This window comes from Rattus rattus, chromosome 14, assembly GCF_011064425.1.
Source record: "Rattus rattus isolate New Zealand chromosome 14, Rrattus_CSIRO_v1, whole genome shotgun sequence".
In the NCBI taxonomy this organism is placed as follows: domain Eukaryota; kingdom Metazoa; phylum Chordata; class Mammalia; order Rodentia; family Muridae; genus Rattus; species Rattus rattus.
The window spans coordinates 77387892-77410947 of record NC_046167.1 but is presented as its reverse complement, the minus strand read 5'-3'; the positions used below and the strand labels follow the sequence as shown (position 1 = coordinate 77410947).

Below are 23056 nucleotides of genomic sequence, written 5' to 3'. Positions count from 1 at the left end.
GTGTCTGTGTTAATGCTTCACAGGTTTTCTCACCCAATTTGTGAGGATCCAGATGCCAGGGAAACGGGCAGATGGGAGACAGAGGGCAGAGGTTGCTAGGGACTGAAGAGATGGCAAGGGTAGTGACGGCTAATGGGCTGGGGCTCCTGGGATGTGACAAAGGGGCTGGGATGTGAGAGAGCAGAAATGGACAACAGCATGGGACAGACCAGCGTCCCTGAATCCCACATTCCCAATCAATGCCATGTGTTTTCCCGAGTTTAAAGACATTTCTGTGGAAACCGTAAAGTAATGTATCCCCAACCAGAGTAGGGAGTACAGACCCAGGACCAGAAAATCTGAGGCTCACGGAGCGCAGCCCGCTCAGAGCTTCATTGTTCCCGGGACTGAGGACATGGCCTCTCATTCTTCTGTCAGGACACACACCGAGGGCTCTTCATCCAGCAGCTCCGACCCACGCAGAATCTCCAGCCCAGAATCAAGCTCAAACTGTTTGGCCACTCGGGATCGGGGAAATCCACACTGGTGGAATCTCTCAAGTGTGGGCTGTTAAGGAGTTTCTTCAGAAGGCGCCGGCCCAGACTGTCCTCTACCAACTCCACCCGCTTCCCACCGTCGCCCCTGGCTACTAAGCCAACAGGTAGGTGCTCCGGGTGGTGGCCATGAGTCCTGGAATTGTTGGGTTCTGCATTCTCCAGAGAGAGAGATGCTCAGAGCAAAGGCCTCAGCCAAGATGCACCACGTGTCCTCACTCACCACTGGAGGAACCCACAGCCCTCCTGATGTGAGACACACTTGGGTGACAGGCTGCTGGGGACTTGGGAACCCCCACACAGTTGACACTGGCTGTCACACGTCTCGCTCTGTTTTGTGGCTCCCTTGGGGGACTCTGGATGTTACCTTGTGTCCATACAGGATAGAAGGAAGCCTCCAGCTTCATGAGAGCAACTCATGACAGCCGGCCTTGGAAGCTGCTAATGACCCTCAGACCAAAAGAGGGTCTTCCTCCAAGTCTGTCTCTTGGTGCCACTAGAGGGCAGTAGTCAACATTTTTCCCCCCTGTGATTTCATAAGCTCTCATCCTGCTATCAACAGGCCTGTCCTGGCCTTTTATCCATGCCATGGCCACTTATCACTGAGGTGTAGGAAGGAAAGGCCACCTGCCAAATATTACCTGCCCTCCTCTGCTAGCTCGAGCCCACAGCCAATTAATCGTGTCCTCTCACCCAAGTGGTTGTCCTGGACATGGTCGCTGGGCATGAGACATTCCTGGGATCCCTAAGGCTCTTGTGACGCTTGGAATCTATGGAATCTACAGATACATTGCAATGTGGATGTATCTAATCCCCCACCCCGCAGTCCTGCCTTTCCCTGGGCTCATCTCTACCCCTTTCACCCCGTCTTCCCTTACCATCCACCTTTCTCCTCTTGCTGCCTGCTTTGGGACTCCTACACCACGTTCTGAGTCTTAACCCTTTGGTCTGTAGTCTCAGTGAGCATTAACAACCTGTACCCGGGCTGTGAGAACGTGAGCGTGAGGAGTCGAAGCATGATGTTTGAGCCGGGCCTCACCAAAGGGATGCTGGAAGTGTTCGTGGCTCCGTCTCACCACCTACACTGCTCGACCGATGACCAGTCCACCAAAGCCATCGACATCCAGAATGCTTACTTGAATGGTAAGCCCCACCTACCCCGAGGGAGGGAACTTGGCTTTTCCTTTCGCAGGGCTCCGAGTCATTACCCAAAGGGAGCTTTCACCGAGTGCTATCTGCTACACGCAAAGAAGGTCCGGTGCAGACTAGCAGCGGGCTAACGCGGGCCTGAGTCATGGCTGGCTCATGTGCCTGAAAAGTAAAACTGCATGGTAGGGAGTTGTCAGCACCTAGCAGCAAAGCACCTAGCACTCAGTGGGTGCTTAATAAATGACTGATTGATTGGTGAGTACCTTCCGAAGTGGAGAGCCGAGTGCCTGTTCAGTGAGGTTCTAACGATGCCCACAGCCCCTCACAGCTTGATGAGGCAAGCTTGCCAAGGTGAGGATTAAACACGTTGACTGTTATACCGAATACTGTTGACGTCACGGGGAATTCTCTGCGTGTCTTCTTGTCGTCTGTTTGCTTATGAGACAAAGGCTGAGGAAGAACCAGAGAGTAGGGAAGTGGCCAGCCTCTATCTTTATAATAACCAACTCTCGAGGGCACTAAAGTAACAGCCCTCAGGAAGAAGTTGACACTTGTCCCTGACCGAGCACCATGCCCCCACCTCTCCATCCCATCACCGGAGCCTGCAGCTCACAGATCCTCAGGAGAAGCAAACCACGCCTCAGCAGAAACAACGGTACTATCTGCTGAGAGGGCAGGAGGAGGGATGTGTCAGAGCCTGCTGTCATGGGAGGCTTTCAGAAGTTAGCAGGATCATGTTATGTCCAGATATATCCAACTCTTCAACATGACATCGTCATCTACAGGTGTGTCCTATCTATACTGGAATGTGGCCCATGGGCCACAAGTTAGACATTCCGGTGAAGCCCTGTGACTATCCTGCACCTGGTGAAATACACCTCACACCAGAAGCTGTGACTATTTAACACCAGCCTGCACGGGAATCACCTCGGAGCTCTGTAAGAAAATAGACCGCAGGGTCCTCCATGGCAGAGATGCCAATGCTGCTGGTTAGGGGACCCAGTTAGAGAGCTTCTGGTTCCAATGGCCAGGATTAAAGTCCGTGTCTGCTTCCTCCATTTCAAGCTGTGTGTCCTCCCTGACTCCCACAACAGAACTGGACAGGCAGTGTGAAGAAAGGAGGGGCTCGAATTTGGGCCTCACCCTCAAAATCGCCACCACGGAGCAGACCTCCAGGGCTGAAAATTCTATTTCTGTTTCCAGAACTTTCCACACTAGGCTGAGCTGCCAGTTAGAGGAATGTGTGTGTGTGTGTGTCTGAAACCATGTGATTCTGGGTGTTCAGATCCTTCTTCTATGGAATCTGACAGGACTGATCTCTTCTTCCCCTGACTGGATCTCTACCTCTTTATATAATAAGATGAAAGATGAAGAAAAAGAGTCAAAGTTTGTTTGTATACACAAACACTTCCACATCTGCACTGGGCCCCATACACCTATAACACGCAGATACATCTGTAGGGGACTCAGAGTAGATAGACTGCAGAGACAAGCCAAAAGTACACTAATGAAAGCCACTAGGAGGGAGTCATTTAGACACAGGAGGGAGAGAGACAAGGATGTGTGCATGGTAGGGGTTGGGGAGCACCAGATATGGGGAGCACCGCATATGGACGCACTTTGCATAAGTTGCTGGGTACTTACACAGACGCATGCTATAGATGTCACTAGCCCTGTGTAACGTCCCCAGAGTGCTAGGAGCCACTGAAGTTACATGGGTGTTTCCCGATTTCAGCCATTGTCTTCTTCCTGCAGGAGTTGGTGATTTCAGCGTATGGGAGTTCTCTGGAAACCCTGTGTACTTCTGTTGCTATGACTACTTCGCCGCCAATGATCCCACATCCATCCACGTCATCGTTTTCAGTCTCGAAGAACCCTATGAGATCCAGCTGAACCAAGTGGTTTTCTGGCTTAGTTTCTTGAAGTCTCTGGTCCCAGTTGAAGAACCCATAGGTGAGTGAGGTCCTTTCTTTCCCCCCCGAGATGTTTCTATTGAGGTCGTCACACTGGCTACACTCACACCCTACAGAATGGCACTCCCGGCTGTGGCTTCCTCCCAGTCCTGAGACATCCTTGGTAGCCACTTCTCTCCTCTGGTGCACTTCAGCACTAAGGGCATCATTGCTGACTGCACAGTGGAGTCTTCCATCCACGGCCCCTGCTCTCTTCTGGAGAGCACTGGACTGTTCATCAGAGGAAGGGTTACCCTTCAGTCTGCAGCTCCACGCAGCCTTGGTGAAAAGGAGCAGTGGCTTGGCCTCAGCACACTGGCTAGAGGAGAGGGTGATGGAATGGACTTTGGGCCTAGTGAGATTTATTGCAAGTGTATTCGTTGTCCTTGTGCGGGGTGATGTTCAGTAGCCAGCTTCTGTCTCTAGGGAACCCATGCTTGTGACATCAGCTGGCTGACCTCCCAGAGGAAGCCATTTTGCCTCTTATTTCTCCCTTGTCATATCTCTTTTAAAACACTTCTGTGAGGAATGGCCCTGCCTGTGTGAGTTAGAGACAGCTTCTCTCTAGTTGTGTCAGGTGTATGGCTACATTCAGAAGGGTTCCTTTCTCCCTGCCCCAGCTGCCCCCTCCACCATGAAAGCTGACTTTGGTTGCAGATTCTCTGCCTGCATGTCAAAGCCTATTTAAAGACACCCCCAAGAGCTACTCTCTGTGCTGCAGTCTGCTCTGGTCTCTGCTGAGGTCTCTAGTGGAGGATCAGGACCAGAGGCCACACTCCATAATGTAGCCCTTGAGTCTGTGTGCAGGTTACACATCACCTACACAGGTGGTCTAGGCATGAGACCAACACAGCCAGAGAGGAGATCAGACTCTCACAAGGTATACTTTCTCCCTCAGCATTTGGAGGCAAGCTGAAGAACCCTCTCCGAGTTGTCCTGGTGGCCACACATGCTGACATTATGAACATCCCTCGGCCTGCTGGGGGCGAATTTGGATATGATAAAGATACATCCTTGCTGAAAGAGATCAGGAACAGGTGAGGGCGGCCGGCTGGTGGGAACAGGTGAGGAGAGCCTCTTAGGAGGTAGGGTGAGCATCTGTCCTGGGGGATGATCGATCAGGTAAGATGATGGGGCAGAGGGCATGGGAATGGGGCAGGAAGAATAGGGAAGATCGGAGTGCTTCTCCTGTCAGTGTGATCATACAAGTCCTGTGTTTCTCTAATAAAGCAATATAAAAACATAACTTTAAGTTTAGAATCTGTTAGTGATGTTAGGTGATGTAAAGATATGCCTGAAGTTGGGTAGGTAATAACAGATGTATTTAGCTTAGGAGGAGGGAGGTCTAAGCCCCATTTGTTATGTCCCCTGGATAACATCACTTCCTGGTGTGTGGCATCATGGTGGAGCGCATGTAAGGATGGTTATTCAGAGAAGTTCAGGGATTAGGCTCTCTTGATACTTCACAGGTCCCACAGAAACTACTTCGTTAACACATATCACCACACTGGGGAGAGGGCCCCTATAACACAGGCACCCTAGAGGACAGACCTCATCCAAACTCTAGCAGGCTTCAAGGCTCCATCAACAAGTTTGAACTTGGGGGCTGGAGAGATAACTTGGCAGTTAAGGGTACTGGCTGCTCTTCGAGAGGACCTGAAATTTGTTCCCAGCACCTACACATGCAACTGCCTGTAACTCCAGTTCTAGGGGATCTAATGTTCCCTTGTGACCTCTGTGGGCTCCCAAACACAGGTGGTATATACACAGAGGTGTGTACACACGAATAAAAAAATAAAACAAATCTTTAAAACACAAAGTTGAACTTGCAGCTTCCTGTAGCATGCTGGCACTCAGGTGTTGAATTACCTGTGAGAGACACAGTGTTTTCTTCCGCCATGCAAAGTGGTCTTATGTGAACATTTTTAGGTCAGAGGTGTAACTTTCTTATTCTGCTTGTGGTCTTAGCCCTGCACCACCACCAGTATTTCCTCCCCTCCCTCAGAAAGCAAACACATACGCCTCTGCATCAGGAGGCTCTGACATTTACATTCTTTTCTTCTACCTGTGCTCAAACCCCAGACTCCCAGTTATGTGATTGAGGGTGTGCAATTACCAGGTGTGACTTGCCATAGGGACCAGCAGGATTCACCCAACAGCAGGGACAGAGAGGCTCCTTCAGGGTCACCACGACCCTTCCTCTTTCCCTCTCATCAGCCACTAAGGCCAATAGGAACTTGGCCCTGTGTGGAAAGACCTAAAGTTGACTGAGAGCTGATTTTACTTCTGCTCTTGCCATAGGTTTGGGAATGACCTTCATGTCTCAAATAAGCTATTTGTACTGGATGCAGGAGCATCTGGGTCTAAGGACATTAAGGTTCTCCGGAATCACCTGCAAGAAATACGGAGTCAGATTGTCTCGGTGAGTACACATGGAGGGGCCTGGATCCCACTGTGGGGATGCCAGCACTGGCCAGCATGCTGACCCTGCTCTGCTCTAGTGGCCCCAGTTTGGCTTGGTTTTCAGGGGGACAGGTAGACAGTAGAAGCTGGGAAAAAAGTCTGTTTCCGGGTGACTCTCCTGTTTCTCTGGAAGAGGCAGGAAGAGAGAGAGAGCAACATAGACAAGGAAGGAGATAGAGGGTCCAATAGTGGACCATCTCAGAGTGCACCAAGTTCTTATTTTGTTTCCTGGCTTCTTTAAATATAAAATTTCTTTTTATAAATCCCAACACCAATTCTAGATTGCTTTATTTTAGTGTGCGTAACAAATTCAGAACAGAAAAGTAGTCACTGATGAGATTTACTAAAGGATGTGTGTTGATGGGTGAAGACACATTGGATGAGACTGTTCTCACTGACACATTGGATGAGACTGTTCTCATTGACACAATGGATGAGACTGTTCTCATTGACACATTGGATGAGACTGTGTTCTCATTGACACATTGGATGAGACTGTGTTCTCATTGATACATTGGATGAGACTGTGTTCTCTCATTGACACAATGGATGAGACTGTTCTCATTGACACATTGGATGAGACTGTGTTCTCATTGACACATTGGATGAGACTGTGTTCTCATTGACACATTGGATGAGACTGTGTTCTCATTGACACATTGGATGAGACTGTTCTCATTGACACATTGGATGAGACTGTTCTCATTGACACATTGGATTAGACTGTGTTCTCATTGCCACATTGGATGAGACTGTGTTCTCACTGACACATTGGATGAGACTGTGTTCTCATTGACACGTTGGTGAGACTGTTCTCATTGCCACATTGGATGAGACTGTGTTCTCATTGCCACATTGGATGAGACTGTGTTCTCATTGCCACATTGGATGAGACTGTGTTCTCACTGACACATTGGATGAGACTGTGTTCTCATTGACACATTGGATGAGACTGTTCTCACTGACACATTGGATGAGACTGTTCTCATTGACACGTTGGATGAGACTGTTCTCATTGATACATTGGATGAGACTGTGTTCTCATTGACACAATGGATGAGACTGTTCTCACTGACACATTGGATGAGACTGTTCTCATTGACACATTGGATGAGACTGTTCTTATTGACACACTGGATGAGACTGTTCTCATTGACACATTGACACATTGGATGAGACTGTGTTCTCATTGACACATTGGATGAGACTGTGTTCTCATTGACACATTGGATGAGACTGTTCTCACTGACACACTGGATGAGACTGTGTTCTCATTGACACATTGGATGAGACTGTTCTCATTGACACATTGGATGAGACTGTTCTCATTGCCACATTGGATGAGACTGTTCTCATTGACACATTGGATGAGACTGTTCCCATTGACACATTGGACAAGACTGTGTTCTCATTGACACATTGGATGAGACTGTGTTCCCATTGACACAATGGAAGAGACTGTTCCCATTGACACATTGGATGAAACTGTGTTCTCATTGACACATTGGATGATTCTGTGTTCTCATTGCCACATTGGATGAGACTGTGTTCTCACTGACACAATGGAAGAGACTGTGTTTTCATTGAGGGTAAAATATGATTGAGTACTGCACTTTCCCCAGTTGCAGAAGTGCAATGTGATTCTGCCCAGAATCCGCATGGGATGGAGGGCATTGATATTTTTTTCATCTTGAAATTGAAACGGAAGGAGAAAACATGTTTCAGTGGTTTTATAATCAAAACAGTTAAAACAACTTAGAGAGTGGTTCCAGATATCAGAATGTCCATAGAAATTCACTAGCGCATGTAATTCACTAGCTGAGCCATGCAATGTATTCAGTGCAGACTGAAGGCCCGAGTGTGCGTCCTCAGCACCTATGTAAGAGTCAAGCATGCAGACCTGCACTTGTAGTCTCAGTGCTGGGGAGTGGTGGGAGGAGAGAGAAACCCTGTGCCAGGAAACAGGATGGAGAGCGATTGAGGCAGACTTGGTCTTTGACATGAAGCATACACATTGTGTGCACATACAAACATACTGGCATCAGGAAAGAGAGGGAGAAAGAAAAGGTGTTATTTCAGTTTAATAGAGAAAATGGTTACTCGATAAATGAACACAACTGCTTATTTGCTTGGGATGAAATACATTGAACCGTTCTGCTCATGACATATCCACAAAGTGAATGGATTAAAGCTTACAAATGTAGGAATGTAGAACCATAAATATCACGGTTCGTGCCAGGAGCATGCCTGGCTGGAATGGACTGAAGCAGACACAGGCAGACACAGGCCAAAAGGCTGGTGATCTCCGACCTCGTAGGAAACTTAACTCTTTCTTGCTGTTCTGTGCTTCATTAAGCACTGGGGAAACTTAACTGTTTCTATCTCTTATTATTTACTTTATAATTCTGTGCTTGAATAAGTGCTAGAAAACTTTTTTCCTTTATAAACTTACTTTATAATTCTCTGGCAATTAACATATGCTGTATAGCATCGGGGAATTCAGGAGAGAATTTACTACTAAGGCTCCTTTCTCTCTTGCCCAGAAGCCTTGCCTCTCACTGGCTAGGTGACAGGGAGGCTTGGAACAATTAACTTTTAGTGAACCAGGGAAAGAGAGTCATACTCACAGAATGAAAAGCAGGCAGTATGCACAGAAACACACACATTTATACACACACACATTCTGGCTGGGTCCAACCACCTGTCTCATTAACTCTACAAGTATTCATGCATACTTACACACCTATGCATATGCATAGCTATATATTTGGATGGAACTAAAGCCCCCACAAGCAAGTTTCATTGGGCAAGCCCCAGTGCAGAAAAAACTCACTCATTCTGGATGAAAAAAATAAGCTCCAAACCTTTACTGCTTAGGGAAAGAAAAACCTTCTACCCTTTTATTGAGTGTGAAAAAGCCCTGTCCTTGCCAGTAAGAAGAAACTTGTTGTTAAGAAAAAGATTCTTTTGTGGTAAGAAGCAACCTGTCTGCTCTCTCTGCTCTGCTGTACTCTCTGTCCCTGTTCTTTTTGTCCTTGTGCCTAGTTCTTGCACCTTTTCAGGATACATGATCACATGGTATTCCTAGCATTGTTTTTCCAGAAGTTCACAACAATTTCAAATCATAAATTGGGTAAGAAGTTACAACAGAGGAGATGTTTCCATGTGTCTCCATCAAGACTAGTTATCTAAGTAAACATTCGTTATCTGCCGTTAGCTCCGTAGGTCATTAAGAGTTTAAAACCATAATTCTTATGTCTAAGTGAGCACAGTTTTGTCAAGAGGCAAATCACCTGCCTAGGGTCTCATTAATATGGGAGTTTTATAGAGATAAATCCAGGCAAGGTTTTGTCTTCCGTCCTCGCACCCACAATAAGTTGTTCATTCTCAGTTTATGACCTTTGGTTATCAGATAATGTTCTCCTAGCCAGCCCAGAAAGAATGTTTTTCCTGATCATAAGTCTGTTTCACTCCTGCTTTCTATCTTAGCGCAATTAGCCCGTGACACGTGAAGGTTTCCAAAGCCTTAATTGCAGCTTTCATATTACAGAGGGCTCAAAATTACTTGTCTAAATTTAGGAACTCCATAGAATCGCTGTTAGGAATGATCAGATCGTCAATTTGTCTACATAGCATTGTTACAAAAGGGTACATCTTCATCAAGGTGCAGAAAATCTGCCTGGTAGGGTGGGCTAATGCCCAGGAATTGTCATATGAGTGTAATTATGCCAGGAAAGGCACGTCAGCAATAAGAATCAATCCTGAGATGAGATTTCCCAAAGCCTTGCAATTCAGAATTACCCATCGCAGCCATGCAAAACGGTGTGTCATCTCCAGAACCCCACTTGTGTATGCTTTTAGGCTTTCCTAGGTGGCACCCGGAAGAGGGGGATTTTAGACGATGTGTTTTTAAAATAGCTCTGGACCAAGAAATCCTTCTGAAAGTTTCCCAAGGAATCATACCTGTTCGAAAAGTAGTACTTTCTATTTTCTTGTCAGAAGAAAGTCACGCAGCACAAAGTGATGTGTAGGCGAGGGCAGATGCCAGTGCGTGCGAGAGGTGGAGGGTTCCCAAGACAAAGGCTGTAACAGTGATAAAGGACGCCATGATGGGAAAGACTGAACGGCCTCAGGGAGCTTCCCCTTGCCCAGAGTGAAGGGCGCAGCTCATCTCTCCCTCAGTGGGGCTACCCTGTACCTGAGTTGGAAAACACTCAGCCTCTGTCATGAGCCCTGGCTCCAGGTGTGCTTTCAGGATCCCCAGAAGACCCAAACCTAGCAAACACACCATCCCCTGTGTCACACAGACTCTTGCTTTCCTACCGGGGTGATACTATTTCTCAGTTGTGATATGGGGGTGGTCTGGCAGGCTTGGTCCCACAGGTCGGCAAGTTGTGCCATAGGGACAAATAGTCATCCAGTAAGCCAGGGTCTCCTCCCAGGTCTGGATCAAGATGCCTGACCCTCAGGCAATGGGGGGGGGTCCTTTGCATTCTCTGAGCTTGACTTGGCTTTGCCAGCTACTTTGCAGACCAACCCCCATCCAGGTGGTGCCCCAAATGAATGGTCTTCATCCTTGAGAGTTTTGCCCTTTTTAAAAATTTCTTATTCATTTAAAAAAAATTGTATGCACGTGAATGCTTTGCTTACATATATGTGTGAGTCCACAAAGATCAGAAGAGAAGGTCAGATCTCTGGAACTGGAGTTATGGAAGGTTATGAGCCGCCATGTTGATGCTGGGGAATGGAGCGTGGTCTCCTACCAGAACCACAAGTGCTCTAAACCCCTGAGCCATCTCTTCAGCCCCCGGCTTTGCTTTTTATAAATGAAGGAGTGGGATTAAGGTGACATAAGATGCAATTTTGTGTAATTGATGATGTAGTACCTATGTTTCCAATCAGGATGGTGTGGGATCATGGGAATGTGGGCATTGGTTGGCTTGCTTTTCCACTTGACAGGTAAAAAACCAGTTTTAAGCCAATTACATCATTGCACTAACGATATTGCATCAACAGATCCTGTGAATCCACTCTGATGTTGATAAAATTCTCATTTTCTGTCCCACTCTGCATAACCTTACTGTTTCTGACTAGGATGGTTACCTAACTAGTGAGGGAGCAGAGATAGAAGCTGGAGGCGGGGAGATGTGAGTAAAGCATTAGGCACTGATGGACGGTTAGTTGGATTCGTAGTTCCTCGAATATAGCTGCAGGGACTGATCATCTCTTGCACATAAGATCACGACCGTCCCCCTCCCCCTGCTTTGATTGTTAGGCTCGGTCTAAAGACAACACTAGGACAGTCATTAACCCAGTAGTGAGCTGGTAAAGCGCTGACTTCTTCCTCCGTGTATGTGCTGCATGGACGAATGCTGTCCCTCCAGGTGCTTAGAGCTTCACAGCCGTGCAGTGGCTAACCTGTCCCACCTGTGTGTCTAGGGGTGTCCTCCCATGACTCATCTGTGTGAGAAGATCATCTCCACTCTGCCCTCCTGGCGGAAGCTCAACGGGCCAAACCAGCTGATGTCGCTACAGCAGTTTGTGTATGACGTGCAGGACCAGCTGAACCCCCTGGCCTCCGAGGATGACCTCAGGCGCATTGCACAGCAGCTGCACAGCACGGGAGAGGTGAGGACTCGGGGTGGTCGAGCCCCAGCTGGCAAAGGGTCCTGCTACATATAATTTCTTATCACAGGAGGCTCTGCTCACCCTGCAAGTCATACGGAATTTCTGCTCTCTTCCTCTATTTCTCCTTGGTGTTACTAGTGGTCAGAGTCTGGGCTGGGTGTTTGTGAGTTTTGGGTCTCTTATTCCAGAACTTGAAATCAGGGCTTGCATGGTCTACAAAAATAACAAAGTTTACTTTTTTTTTCAAAGCAAATCAAAAAGTAATAATGCAGATTGGGAAGAGATACTCTGGCCAGAGTAGGTCTCGAGAGTGTGGTTGCTCAAGAGCCTGGGGCTTCTTTACCAGATCTAAAAAGAGGCATAAGTTTTGGAGGCTCTCTCTTTTGATTGACAGGTTTGGGTTATATAAGCCTTTGCTCACTGTGAGTATCTCTTCCCGTGATGCATCTGATTTTTTTCATAGCAGTGCCCAACTACGCATAGGCATAACATGATTGATAAGGAGCTCTCCCTAAAAAATTTACTTATAGGACGCAGTTTACCTGGTTGCACCTGCACCCAAACCAGTTCAGACTGGATATGGCTTTCCTACCGTTATACACTGACATGACTAGATTGAATAGAATCTATGTGTTTTATGGTTGTTAAAAGGAGGAGAAACTTATTCCGTTGTGCGTGTGGGTATAGAGGTGTGTGTGTGTGTGTGTGTGTGTGTGTGTGTGTGTGTGAGAGAGAGAGAGAGAGAGAGAGAGAGAGAGAGAGTGTGTGTGTGTAAGTGGGTGTGCGTTTGTGTGTGTGTGTGTGTGTGTGTGTGTGTGTGTGTGTGTGTGTGTGTGTGTGTGTGTGTGTGTAAGTATGTGCACAAGTGGGTGTGTGTTTGTGTGTGGAGCTTGGTGAAGGTTGGGGGACGCTTAACCCGGCACGGAAGCTCTGTTTTTATGCCTGTCCCTAGAAGTGACATCGCCATCCCCTCCTTACTCCTGTGAAATCAAGTTTCTGCATGAGCAAGGCTGGGCCAAGAGCAACGGCTGTGATTATTAGCAATTAGACAGTTCTAAGAACATTGAGAACCAGAAGCTGGGTTGGGTTGGTTTTGGGTGCCAGGTCAAGGCCTATTGTTCATCTTTTGTTTAATTTTATTTTGCTGTTTATATTTGGAGCTAATACTCGATCTAGAGCCAGTGGCCCAGAAAGACCTCAGACAGTGATGTCAGCCTTTAAACTCTCAGTGAACTGCCAGCTGATTGGCTGACTGACTAGCAATGCTGTAAAGTAGCTGAATCCAAGGAAGAACCCAGGTGGAGAAAAGCTAGAAACAAAAGGCGTCTTCCCCATAAAAATAAACCTCTTTTTTTTTTTTTTTTTTTTACTGTTCACAGACTTTATTGGTTCAACAATGAACAGCAAAAGAAAAACGTTAACTATCACTCCAGGGGCGTCATGTAGACGTGAAGGCCACCCTTTGAAAGAATAAACCTCTTTTGACAGGCTTCTCTTACCTACTAGTTCTTGACCAGACATTTTCTAAGCCATGATACATAACCCTCTTAATATCATATCGCATTCCCTCTCCCCTTAAGCTTGAGACTTTGAGACAGAAAGACCGGAAGGGAGGAAAGAGCAGAGGAAATCTCCGCCATGTGGACCAGTTCTGCACAGCTGGAGCCTTCTTAAGTCTGGTTAAAGACTGCAGCTCCTTAGTTTCCTCCTCCATGGGTCAAGCTTTGCTCTCGTCCATAAAGAAATAGCAGTAGTTACTTAGCTTGGAGTGGCAAAGGGGGATGGATCCACTCAATCAACGCCTTGGTGAGACTGGACTGTGTCACCTGGGCAAGTTACCTCTGAGGCTCAAAATAAAGGCAGTAGAGTGCCGGGGCCAGCAGGGGAGCCAGAGCTCCATGCAGGGAAAGCCTCTTTAGGAGCATCTTAGTCACGGAATAGCCTGAAAGAGCCCAGAAGGAACAAGTGATTTCTGGCTTTGTTTTGTTTTCTTCCCCCCCTGCCCCCAAATTTTTGTTCTTTTAAGGAACTAGACACTCTGGTCACTATCTGGTATTCTCTCTTTCAGTTGAAGGGTTATTACAGGGGCAAATCTCTCTCTCTCTCTCTTTCTCTCTCTCTCTCTCTACACACACACACACACACACAACACACACACACACACACACACACACACACACACATCTCTTACAGAATATTTTTAAAAAGTAAGTGACTTACAACTTTACATTTTGTTGGGATGCCAGTTACAATATCCCGGGGTGGGGTGGGGGGTGGGGTGGGGTGGGGGTGGGGTCACCGGATATGCTTGTAGTCCTAGCATTCAGTATGATGAAAGAGGTTCAGTCTGGACCACATAGCGACGACACCTTGTCTCAGACAAACTACAGACAGCACCAGGAATCCTCGGGTCCTTAGATCTCAGCTTACGTTGACTGGTTATTTGTGCTTTGATTTTTTTTTTTTTATTGGTTATTTTATTCATTTACATTTCGTGCACTTTGATTCTTTTGCATCCTTCTTTTTAGATCATTCTGTGCACATTACCCATAAACTATCGAGTCGCTCTCCAAAGACAAGGTTGTTCTCAATAAAGCACATGACCACAACCCAGAAACAGCCTGATTCAGAGCATTATTGTCTTCTCCTGTGGGTTCCCCTGGAAATCTCTCTTGACAGCTGCTTTTATTCATTTGTAGGATTTTCTTTTTTTCTAGATTACGTCTCAGAAACCAACCTTTTCATTCTCTCATCTCACCTCCTTTCCAAGTATCCCTTCGTTGTTTTGCTTATTGCTTTGGTTGGTTGTTGATTTTGTTTCTGTCTTTACATGTTTTCAATGTTTACCTTTGTGGGAATTTGCTTCTGAGAGACTCTCCTCTGACATTCCTGAACCAGCATGGGGCAGGGGTCTGGTGTGTTTGTTTTATTTTTGTTTTTCTTTTCCCTCCATTAATTAACTAATTAATTTACTTTACATCCCAATCGCACCCCGTTCCTCCCTGCCCCACCCTCACAAGCCCCGCCTCCCATTCCCCTCTCTCCTCCTCCAAGAAGGGGGAGGGGCCCCCTGAGAACCAATCCACCCTGGCTCATCCTCTCCCACCAAGGCCATGGACCCAAGCCTCACTGAGTCTCCTTGGGATTCCCCGCTGAACTCTGGGTAATGGGTGCCTTTGGCCTGGGATTCCTTTCCGTTTGGTGACTCTGAGTTGTCTCCTCTGGCAGATCAACATCATGCAGAGTGAGACAGTGCAGGATGTGTTGCTGCTGGATCCTCGATGGCTCTGCACCAACGTCCTGGGGAAGCTGCTGTCTGTGGAGACTCCCCGAGCCCTGCACCATTATCGGGGCCGCTACACCATGGAAGACATCCAGCGTCTGGTCCCCGACAGTGACGTGGAGGAGCTGCTGCAGATACTGGATGCCATGGATATCTGCGCCCGAGACCTGAGTAGCGGGACTATGGTGGATATCCCTGCTCTGATCAAAACAGACAGCCTGCAGCGCTCCTGGGCCGATGAGGAGGACGAGGTGATGGTGTACGGAGGGGTGCGCATCGTCCCTGTAGAGCACCTCACCCCCTTCCCCTGTGGCATCTTTCACAAAGTTCAGGTCAACCTGTGCCGGTGGATCCACCAGCAGAGCACTGAGGGGGACGCGGACATCCGTCTGTGGGTGAGCGGCTGCAGGATCGCCAACCGTGGGGCTGAGTTGCTGGTGCTGCTGGTCAATCACGGTCAGGGCATTGAGGTACAGGTGCGTGGACTGGAGACCGAGAAGATTAAGTGCTGCCTGCTGCTGGACTCGGTGTGCAGCACCATCGAGACTGTCATGGCCACCACCTTGCCAGGTCTGTTGACGGTGAAGCACTACCTGAGCCCCCAGCAGCTAAGGGAGCATCACGAACCAGTCATGGTCTACCAGCCCCGGGACTTCTTCCGTGCACAGACCCTGAAAGAGAGCTCCCTCACCAACACCATGGGCGGGTACAAGGAGAGCTTCAGCAGCATCACGTGCTTTGGGTGTCACGATGTCTACTCACAGGCCAGTCTTGGCATGGACATCCATGCATCAGACCTGAGTCTCCTGACCCGGAGGAAACTGAGTCGTCTGCTTGACCCACCGGACCCCATGGGGAAGGACTGGTGCCTTCTGGCCATGAACTTGGGCCTCCCGGACATGGTGGCCAAACACAACGTCAATACCAGGGCTTCTAGGGATTTCCTCCCCAGCCCAGTGCATGCCTTGCTACAGGAATGGACCTCCTACCCTGAGAGCACGGTGGGCATCCTTATATCCAAACTTCGGGAGCTGGGGCGCCGGGATGCTGCGGACTTTTTACTGAAGGCCTCCTCTGTGTTCAAGATCAACCTTGACGGCAATGGCCAGGAGGCCTATGCCTCAAGCTGTAACAGTGGCACATCCTACAATTCCATAAGCTCAGTGGTGTCCCGGTGAGGGCAGCCTTGGCTTGGGTAGGGTCTTTATGGACTGACGTGCAAGGGCGGAGGGGAGGGGGCAGCCCACCCTTCTCAGTGCAGGTTCCCACTCACTCCTTCTGGTCGCGAGGACACCTCCCTCTACCCAGTCCTCTGCTTCCCGGCCTCGGTCCCCCTCCCTCCCACGCATCCCTCAGCCAAGAGCAGACCATGTGGTTCACTTCGGTCACTTGGGAAGCCAGAGCCCCTCCTGTCAGTGTTTTGGACTCTGTATCTTGTCCTCTAATACCTTGCTTCTTACCAATAATTTTATTGGAATTCCAAACTTTTCAATGAAAAAAAAATTCAACTCCTTTATTGATTATCCTTACCAAAAAAAAAGAAAGAAAGAAAGAAAGAAAGACACACACACATTTATCCGTAATGTGTATTTCTTATCTTTTTCTCTGCTGTACCGGCCCCTCAGCTTATCTCTTTTATGTTTGTAGGAGAGACTCCCATGCTTGGACCCCACTGTATGATTTATAAACAGACAATATGTGAGTGCCTTTTGCAGAAGAGGGTGTGTTGAATCATCTGAGTCAGCCCGGAGCTGTCACCAAGGAAACGCTACCTCTCTGTCCCTTGCTGTGTGCTGATCATCGCCAGAGGTGCTTCACTCTGACTTGTTGGTTTTGGGATTTTTTTTTTCTTTCCTTCTTTTTCTTTCTTTTCCTAGGGAGGGGGCTCTGTGTTTCATTTGGCAAGGAAAGAGGAGAAAGGAGTCCTCCCCAGAGTGTTCATGGCCAGTGTTGCTGTAAGAAGACATTTTTGGTTGCTTTTGTGGGAAGTTCCATGTGAAGGTGCACATGAGACCTAGAGACGGTCACGCTTCCTCCTCTCCCTTCTCAGGTAGAAGGTTGACTTAGGGTAGGGCTATGGAGACCTGTGTTAATTAGGAATTCTGAAGACCACAACTCGTAACCCATGACAGTCCGTTATTGTCGGTGCATAGCAGTTGGGTTCTACGCTGAGATCCTGGTTTGATCACTTCCTGTACTTGAAGCCTGAGAGAAAGGAAATAGAGGGAACACGTTTTCTTGGGGTGATTGAGATTGTGATCGAATTTTAAATCCGCGTGAGGGAATGTGTTTTAAGTCTTCTGTCCCGAGAAGCATGTAATGTTACCATATCATCTGTACATATATATATATGCACTATGTATATACATATATATTGAGACTGGTATTTTTACTTAATCTATAAGATGTCGTAAGATAATCAAGTTTGGTTTTTTTCTCTCTCTTCTTTTGTTTTATAAATAAACGGTTGCTTATTGCATTTGATTGGTTAGTCCTTGATTCAAAAGGAGCACTTTCCCTTGGGTTTCCACACATGATGCTCTGCATGGATCGATGCAGGATCCAAATACAATCTAATCTTCAGGATATGGAAGGCACCACACTCTGCCTGGTTACTCATTTATAAAACTAGTTGTGGCAGAGGGAATAAAAGAGCTTGGATGTTGTTCACTTCTGTTCTCTTTCTTACTTTGATCTCCTGTCTCAGAGGACCCCATGGTCCTTCTAGACCCAGGTTCTTAGACTTTGTAGGCCTTCCTTAGGAATGCTACCCTGCAATCTCTCATAAGCCAGGCTTGTGCTGAATACCTGTCTGAAGACCAGCCATATATTCCGTGAGGGACAGGGAGCCCACCAAAGGCTAGGCCTGCACTTGTCTGGTAAGGAAGCAGAGGTCAGCCTTTGTCATTGGCACCAGAGGTCAAGAATGGAAGGGTGACCCAAGCCATGAGACCTACAGTCGAGCAGTTTCCAGACATAGTCCTCAGCCAGGAAGGGGCTCTGTGACTTCAATGAATCCTTTGACCAGAGAGCAAACCAGAAAGATGCCCTGAAATAATCATCTTTGTGCTGCAGTTGGTGCCCGAGGCCTACTCCAGGTGGGGAATGAGCTGATGTGAAACGGACTCACACAAGGCTAAAGACTGATGTGATGATCCCTGGCCTTAGAATTTTACTATTTGTACTTTAATAAGTGCTAGTTTCTTTTCTCTCAAAGACCTCTTACTGGCCAGATGAGAGGCTTGGAACTCTTTAACTCTTTGTAAGCCAGAGAGGAAAGAAAGGAAAAAATTAAAATCTTCTACACAGGCAACACACACACACACACACACACACACACACACACACACACACTCATACACGCATTCTGGTTGGACCCACCCACACCATCTGTTTCATCAACTCCAAAAGTATTCATGCCCACTTACTTAGATATGCCTATACATACATGTCAATATATATATAAAATATAAAAGCCTCTCCCTTATTGTCATTCTTAGTTCTTATACTTTCTCAGGAGACGTGATCACATGGCTTTCCAAACATCTTTATATTTCAAAAGTCATAGCAAGTTTAAGACACTAATTCAAGTTCTAAATAAGGAGTTACTACAGAAATGTTTACATGTTTCCAGTAAGACTCATATCTAACTAAACATTCATTATCTTCTAGATCCACAAGCTCATTATAAGTTTAAAGCAAGGATTTTTATATTACGTCAGCACAGTTTTGCTAAGAGACAAATCATCTGCCTTGTGTCTCATTAGTTTTGAAGTTTTCCAGTCAATATTTTGTTTTCTATGCTTGCACTTAAAATAAATTGTCCATTCCCAGTTTATGACTATCAGATAATGGTTTCACAGCTGGCCTAGAAGAAATGTTTTCCCTGATTGCAAATTTGTTCCAAGCCTGTTTTCTTATCCTAGTGCAATTAGTCCATGACACATGAAGGTTTACAGAGCCCTAATTGCAACTTTCATACTATAGAGGGCTCAAAATTACTTGTATAAATTTAGGAATTCTACAGAATCATTATTAGGAATTATGAAATCATCAATTTGTCGGCATAGCTTTACTACAAGAAAGTACATCTTTGTTGATTTGCAGAAAATCTGCCCAATAGGGTGGGGTAATGCCCAGGCATCATTAAAATATGTAATAATGACAGGAGAGGCATAAAAATCAGCAACAAGAATCAATCCTGAGATGAGATCTCTGAAGGCCCTGCAATTCAGAGTTTACCCATTGCAGCCATGCAAAACAATGGGCCGTGTCCAGAAAAGTCACCTTCATGCCTTTAGCCTTTCCTAGATGCTCCTGACAAGTTGGTATCTGACATGTTCCCTCAAAGGTCCATAAAGATTTGGGGCCCTATCATTGGGAGATGCTGGAACCATTAAGATGTGCCTAACCACATGTGTAGGTATATGCCTGTAATCAAGTCACTTAGAAGATACAACCAGGGGCTGGAGAGATGACTCAGCGGTTAAGAGCACTGCCTGCTCTTCCAGAGGTCCTGAGTTCAAATCCCAGCAACCACATTGTGGCTCACAACCATCTGTAATGAGATCTGATGCCCTCTTCTGGTGTGTCTGAAGACAACTACAGTGTACTTATATACATAAAATAAATAAATCTTAAAAAAAAAGAAGAAGAAGAAGAAGATACAACCAGGAGGGTCAGAAGTTCATGGTTATCCTGGAATACACGGTGAATTCAAGGCCAGTCTTGGGCTACATGAAATCCTACCTCAAAACGGTGAGAAGCGAGGCTAGGGAGATAGTTCAGTGAGTAAGAGAGCTTGCTACACAACTGTGAAGACCTGAGTGCAAATAAATCCCTAGCACCCACGCCGGAAACTAACTCCCAGCCTTGGGGGTCAGAGACTGGTGTTCTCTACATGTTCTGCATTATAGTCTGCTGTGTCAGTACACTCCCCAAAGTAGTGGGACTCAAACATCTAGACCTCCAAATAAATCTTTACTCCTTATAAGGTGAGTATCTTAGGTATTTGTCATGGCAACAGAAAACTTATTGACATACCCTCCCAAGCAGGAAGGGATCTCTGGGAAATACCTACAACACCCCTAGTAGAAGACCTAGCTATTTTCCCCCAGAGCCATTTGTCCGAATGATTGCTTGCTGGTGACGGAGTGCTCCCTAGTTCCCAGTCAGAAGGCTGTGAGGCCATGCATGGGTGTGGAGGAGAGGGCAGGAAAGAAGCCATGTAAATGCTTACAAAAGGCCTGGGCCCTGACCTGCCCAAAGTGCACACATTCCAGTGATGTCATCAGGGTTCTGATGTCATCAGGGAGACTGTGGGGCATTTACAGCTGTGATGCAGTTCACAGGCTTCTTCTAAGGAGTAAAGAGTGGGAACCCAGGCTGTCTTTTTGGAAGATGCCACCTCGTCCCATTCAAACCACAGAATTGGGGGATCGCCCAGCCAAAAAGGCATCTCCTGCAGGAGGACCTAATTGAGGACTGCCTGAGAGACCAAGGGTTGCTGATGCAGACAATGCCAGTCAATCGGGAGCTGCTGTTTAGAAGAGATATTTTCTTGGGATTGATGGGGTCGGGGTGGAGGGTATTAAAGGAGCTCATAGCAGTGCTCAGATGAGCTTGCTGCAGTGTTTTTCACCTGCTTCTGGAGTCTGTGTTGTTGACTCTGCACCACATCACCTCCATCCCCACAAGGGCAGGTAGGATCAGATGGTGAGTAGTCCAAGGCACAGGCTGAAGAGAGCTAGGTAGATCTCTGTGAGGTGAGGCGAGGCCAGCCTGGTCTACAGAGCAAGTTGCAGGACAGCCAGGCTCTGTTACACAGAGAAACTCTGTCTCCCTTTCACTCTATTCCTCCCAGTTCCTCCCTCTCCTCCAATTCCACTCTTTCTGTCTTTCACTAGAAAAGCCCAGACTTCTAAGAGACAACAATCACTCCCACCACCACCACCCCTGCCCCCAAAAAAACCCAGGATAATGCAGAAAACAGCATATCAAAGTTGGACAAAGCAACCCAACAGACAAAAAAGAATTCCCCAAAGTAGGTACAAGAATCAGAGACCCGCTAGTTTGCACACTCAGGAGTCCCATAAAAGCTATAATATTTATCAGAGGACCTGGTACAGACCTGTGTAGGCCCTGTCTCTGCTGCTTCAATCTCTGTGACATCATACAACCTTTACTCAGTTGATTTATAGGGTCTTGTTCTACTAGTGTCCGCCATCCCTCTGGTTCTTACACTCTTTCTGCCTCCTTGTCCATGGCGTTCCTTCCCTGAGCTCTGAGGAGAGGGATTTGATGGAGACATCCCATTTAGACAGTGTGTTCCAAGAACTCTGGTTAATGTTTGGCTCAGGGTCTGTGCATCAGTTCCTATCCACTGCCGTAGGAAACCTGTCTGATGGTGACTGTAAGGCACTGATCTTGATCTATGAATACAGCAGACTATCATTAGGAGTCATTTTATTGATACCTTTTTTTTTTTTTTTTTAAGACCAGTAGTGTTTAGTTTTATCATAGGTCTTTGGGCTATCTAGTGTCTGGTTCTTGATTTCCCAAATAGTGCTGGGTGTGGATTTCATCTCGTGGGGGGAGCCTTAAGTCATATCAGACATTTGTTGGCTACTCCCAGAAGGTCTATGATGCTATTGCTCTGTTTCTACAAGCAGGACAGATTGTAGGACAAAGATTTTGTGACTGATTGGTGTTTCTTTTTTCTTTTGGTAGCCTGTCGAGTACCTTCCCACATCAAAGACACTAGAATATAGTGGTGAAGGCTCCATGTAGACACCAGCTCAATGTCTCCATTTTGAACGAGTTGTGTGAGGGTTATCCTCAGCAACGAGGCCACTTCTGTTAGTTTGTGAAGAGCAAGCCATTGTCTTCCACAGCTGTGCTTTGTGAATTTCCATAAGACCCCCTTGGCTAGCAACTCACTGGTATGCAACCCAGTTCAGGTACCGAAAGCTCCTTTGGTGACAAGAGATGGTCTGTTGGGACTGTGTCCCCCATTATTAGCAAACCTCATTAGCATCACCTTCATATATTTTAAGAAGCCTCCACTGTGTTAAGGTTCATATGATCCCTCAAATGCCACCCAAGTTTCAGCTGTCTCTCCCTGCACTCTCTCCTTCTATCCTATCTCCCCTTTCCCTATCCTGATCTTCCTATTCCTGTCCTCGCCTGTCCCCAGGTCATTTATAAAATCATTCTATTTTATGTTCCTCCTTTAAATGGGCTACCTGCACATATGTTAACGTGTCTCGTGAGAATAAACAGGTTAATGTGTCCGTGTACGTGTCTGTGTGTAGGAATGAGGATTATGTGTATATGTGTGTGTATGTGTGTGTGTGTGTGTGTGTGTGTGTGTGTGTGTGTACATACATGTGCTTTGTGCACCTATATGTAGAAAAGAATTCTCTGATCCTGAAGGTATGTTCTGGTCAGGACCCAAGAATCGGGCTGATTCAGCTGTAAATGCGTCTTCCCACTGTGAGCAAAGATAATACCAGGAGACCTTTTCCCTGCCGTGGTTCTAGGAATCTGAGGCTCTGGCCCTAGCATGGGCTATGCGGACTTCAGCAGAGTTCTCATATTTTGTCACAGCCAGTGTCAACCACCAACAGTCCCTGTCTCCCATGAAGGGAGCATCCCTGGAGCACACAGGTTCTACATTACATGGTTCTATGATCAGCATGCACCCAAAGATGAGCATTGACTGTGGTGGGGAAGACCTCAGTTGTCACTGCAACTGCTGCCGCGTGCCTGCCACAGCACCGGAGGCAGAAATGGAGCCCAGTTCCATCCCTGCCTGGGGTAGTGGGTGGGCCCTTTGGTTGCTAGGGCATCTCGTGTAATGAAGAATTGCTGTTGTTTTCCCACTGTCCGTTTTTGACGTATTTTGATGTGGTTCACTAATACGGAGGGTGTGCTTTGTTTTTTCTCGCTGCTTTTAAACCTACCATTACCTCATAGCTTGTGCTCGATGGCATTAGAATCTTTTCAGGAACATCAGTTCTGATGGCTGCAGAGTGCTGTGAAGTAGA

At 46.9% G+C, this 23056-nt stretch overlaps 1 protein-coding gene across 2 annotated transcripts in view; it reads left to right on the top strand.

The window, feature by feature from the left end:
- Dapk1 (death associated protein kinase 1) overlaps window positions 1-17678 on the top strand; it is a 157847-nt gene extending 140169 nt beyond the window's left edge. The window contains exons 19-26 of one of the 2 annotated variants that reach the window (XM_032885228.1): window positions 418-640; window positions 1488-1676; window positions 3438-3635; window positions 4533-4671; window positions 5936-6056; window positions 11537-11725; window positions 14954-16182; window positions 16656-17678. In XM_032885228.1, coding sequence (XP_032741119.1) covers window positions 418-640; window positions 1488-1676; window positions 3438-3635; window positions 4533-4671; window positions 5936-6056; window positions 11537-11725; window positions 14954-16182; window positions 16656-16695 — 2328 coding nt within the window. In that variant the 3' untranslated portion in view covers window positions 16696-17678. Of the gene's footprint in view, window positions 1-417; window positions 641-1487; window positions 1677-3437; window positions 3636-4532; window positions 4672-5935; window positions 6057-11536; window positions 11726-14953; window positions 16204-16655 lie in introns of both variants that reach the window. The other variant, XM_032885227.1, reaches the window with a different exon arrangement.
- The last annotated feature ends 5378 nt before the right edge of the window (window positions 17679-23056 follow it).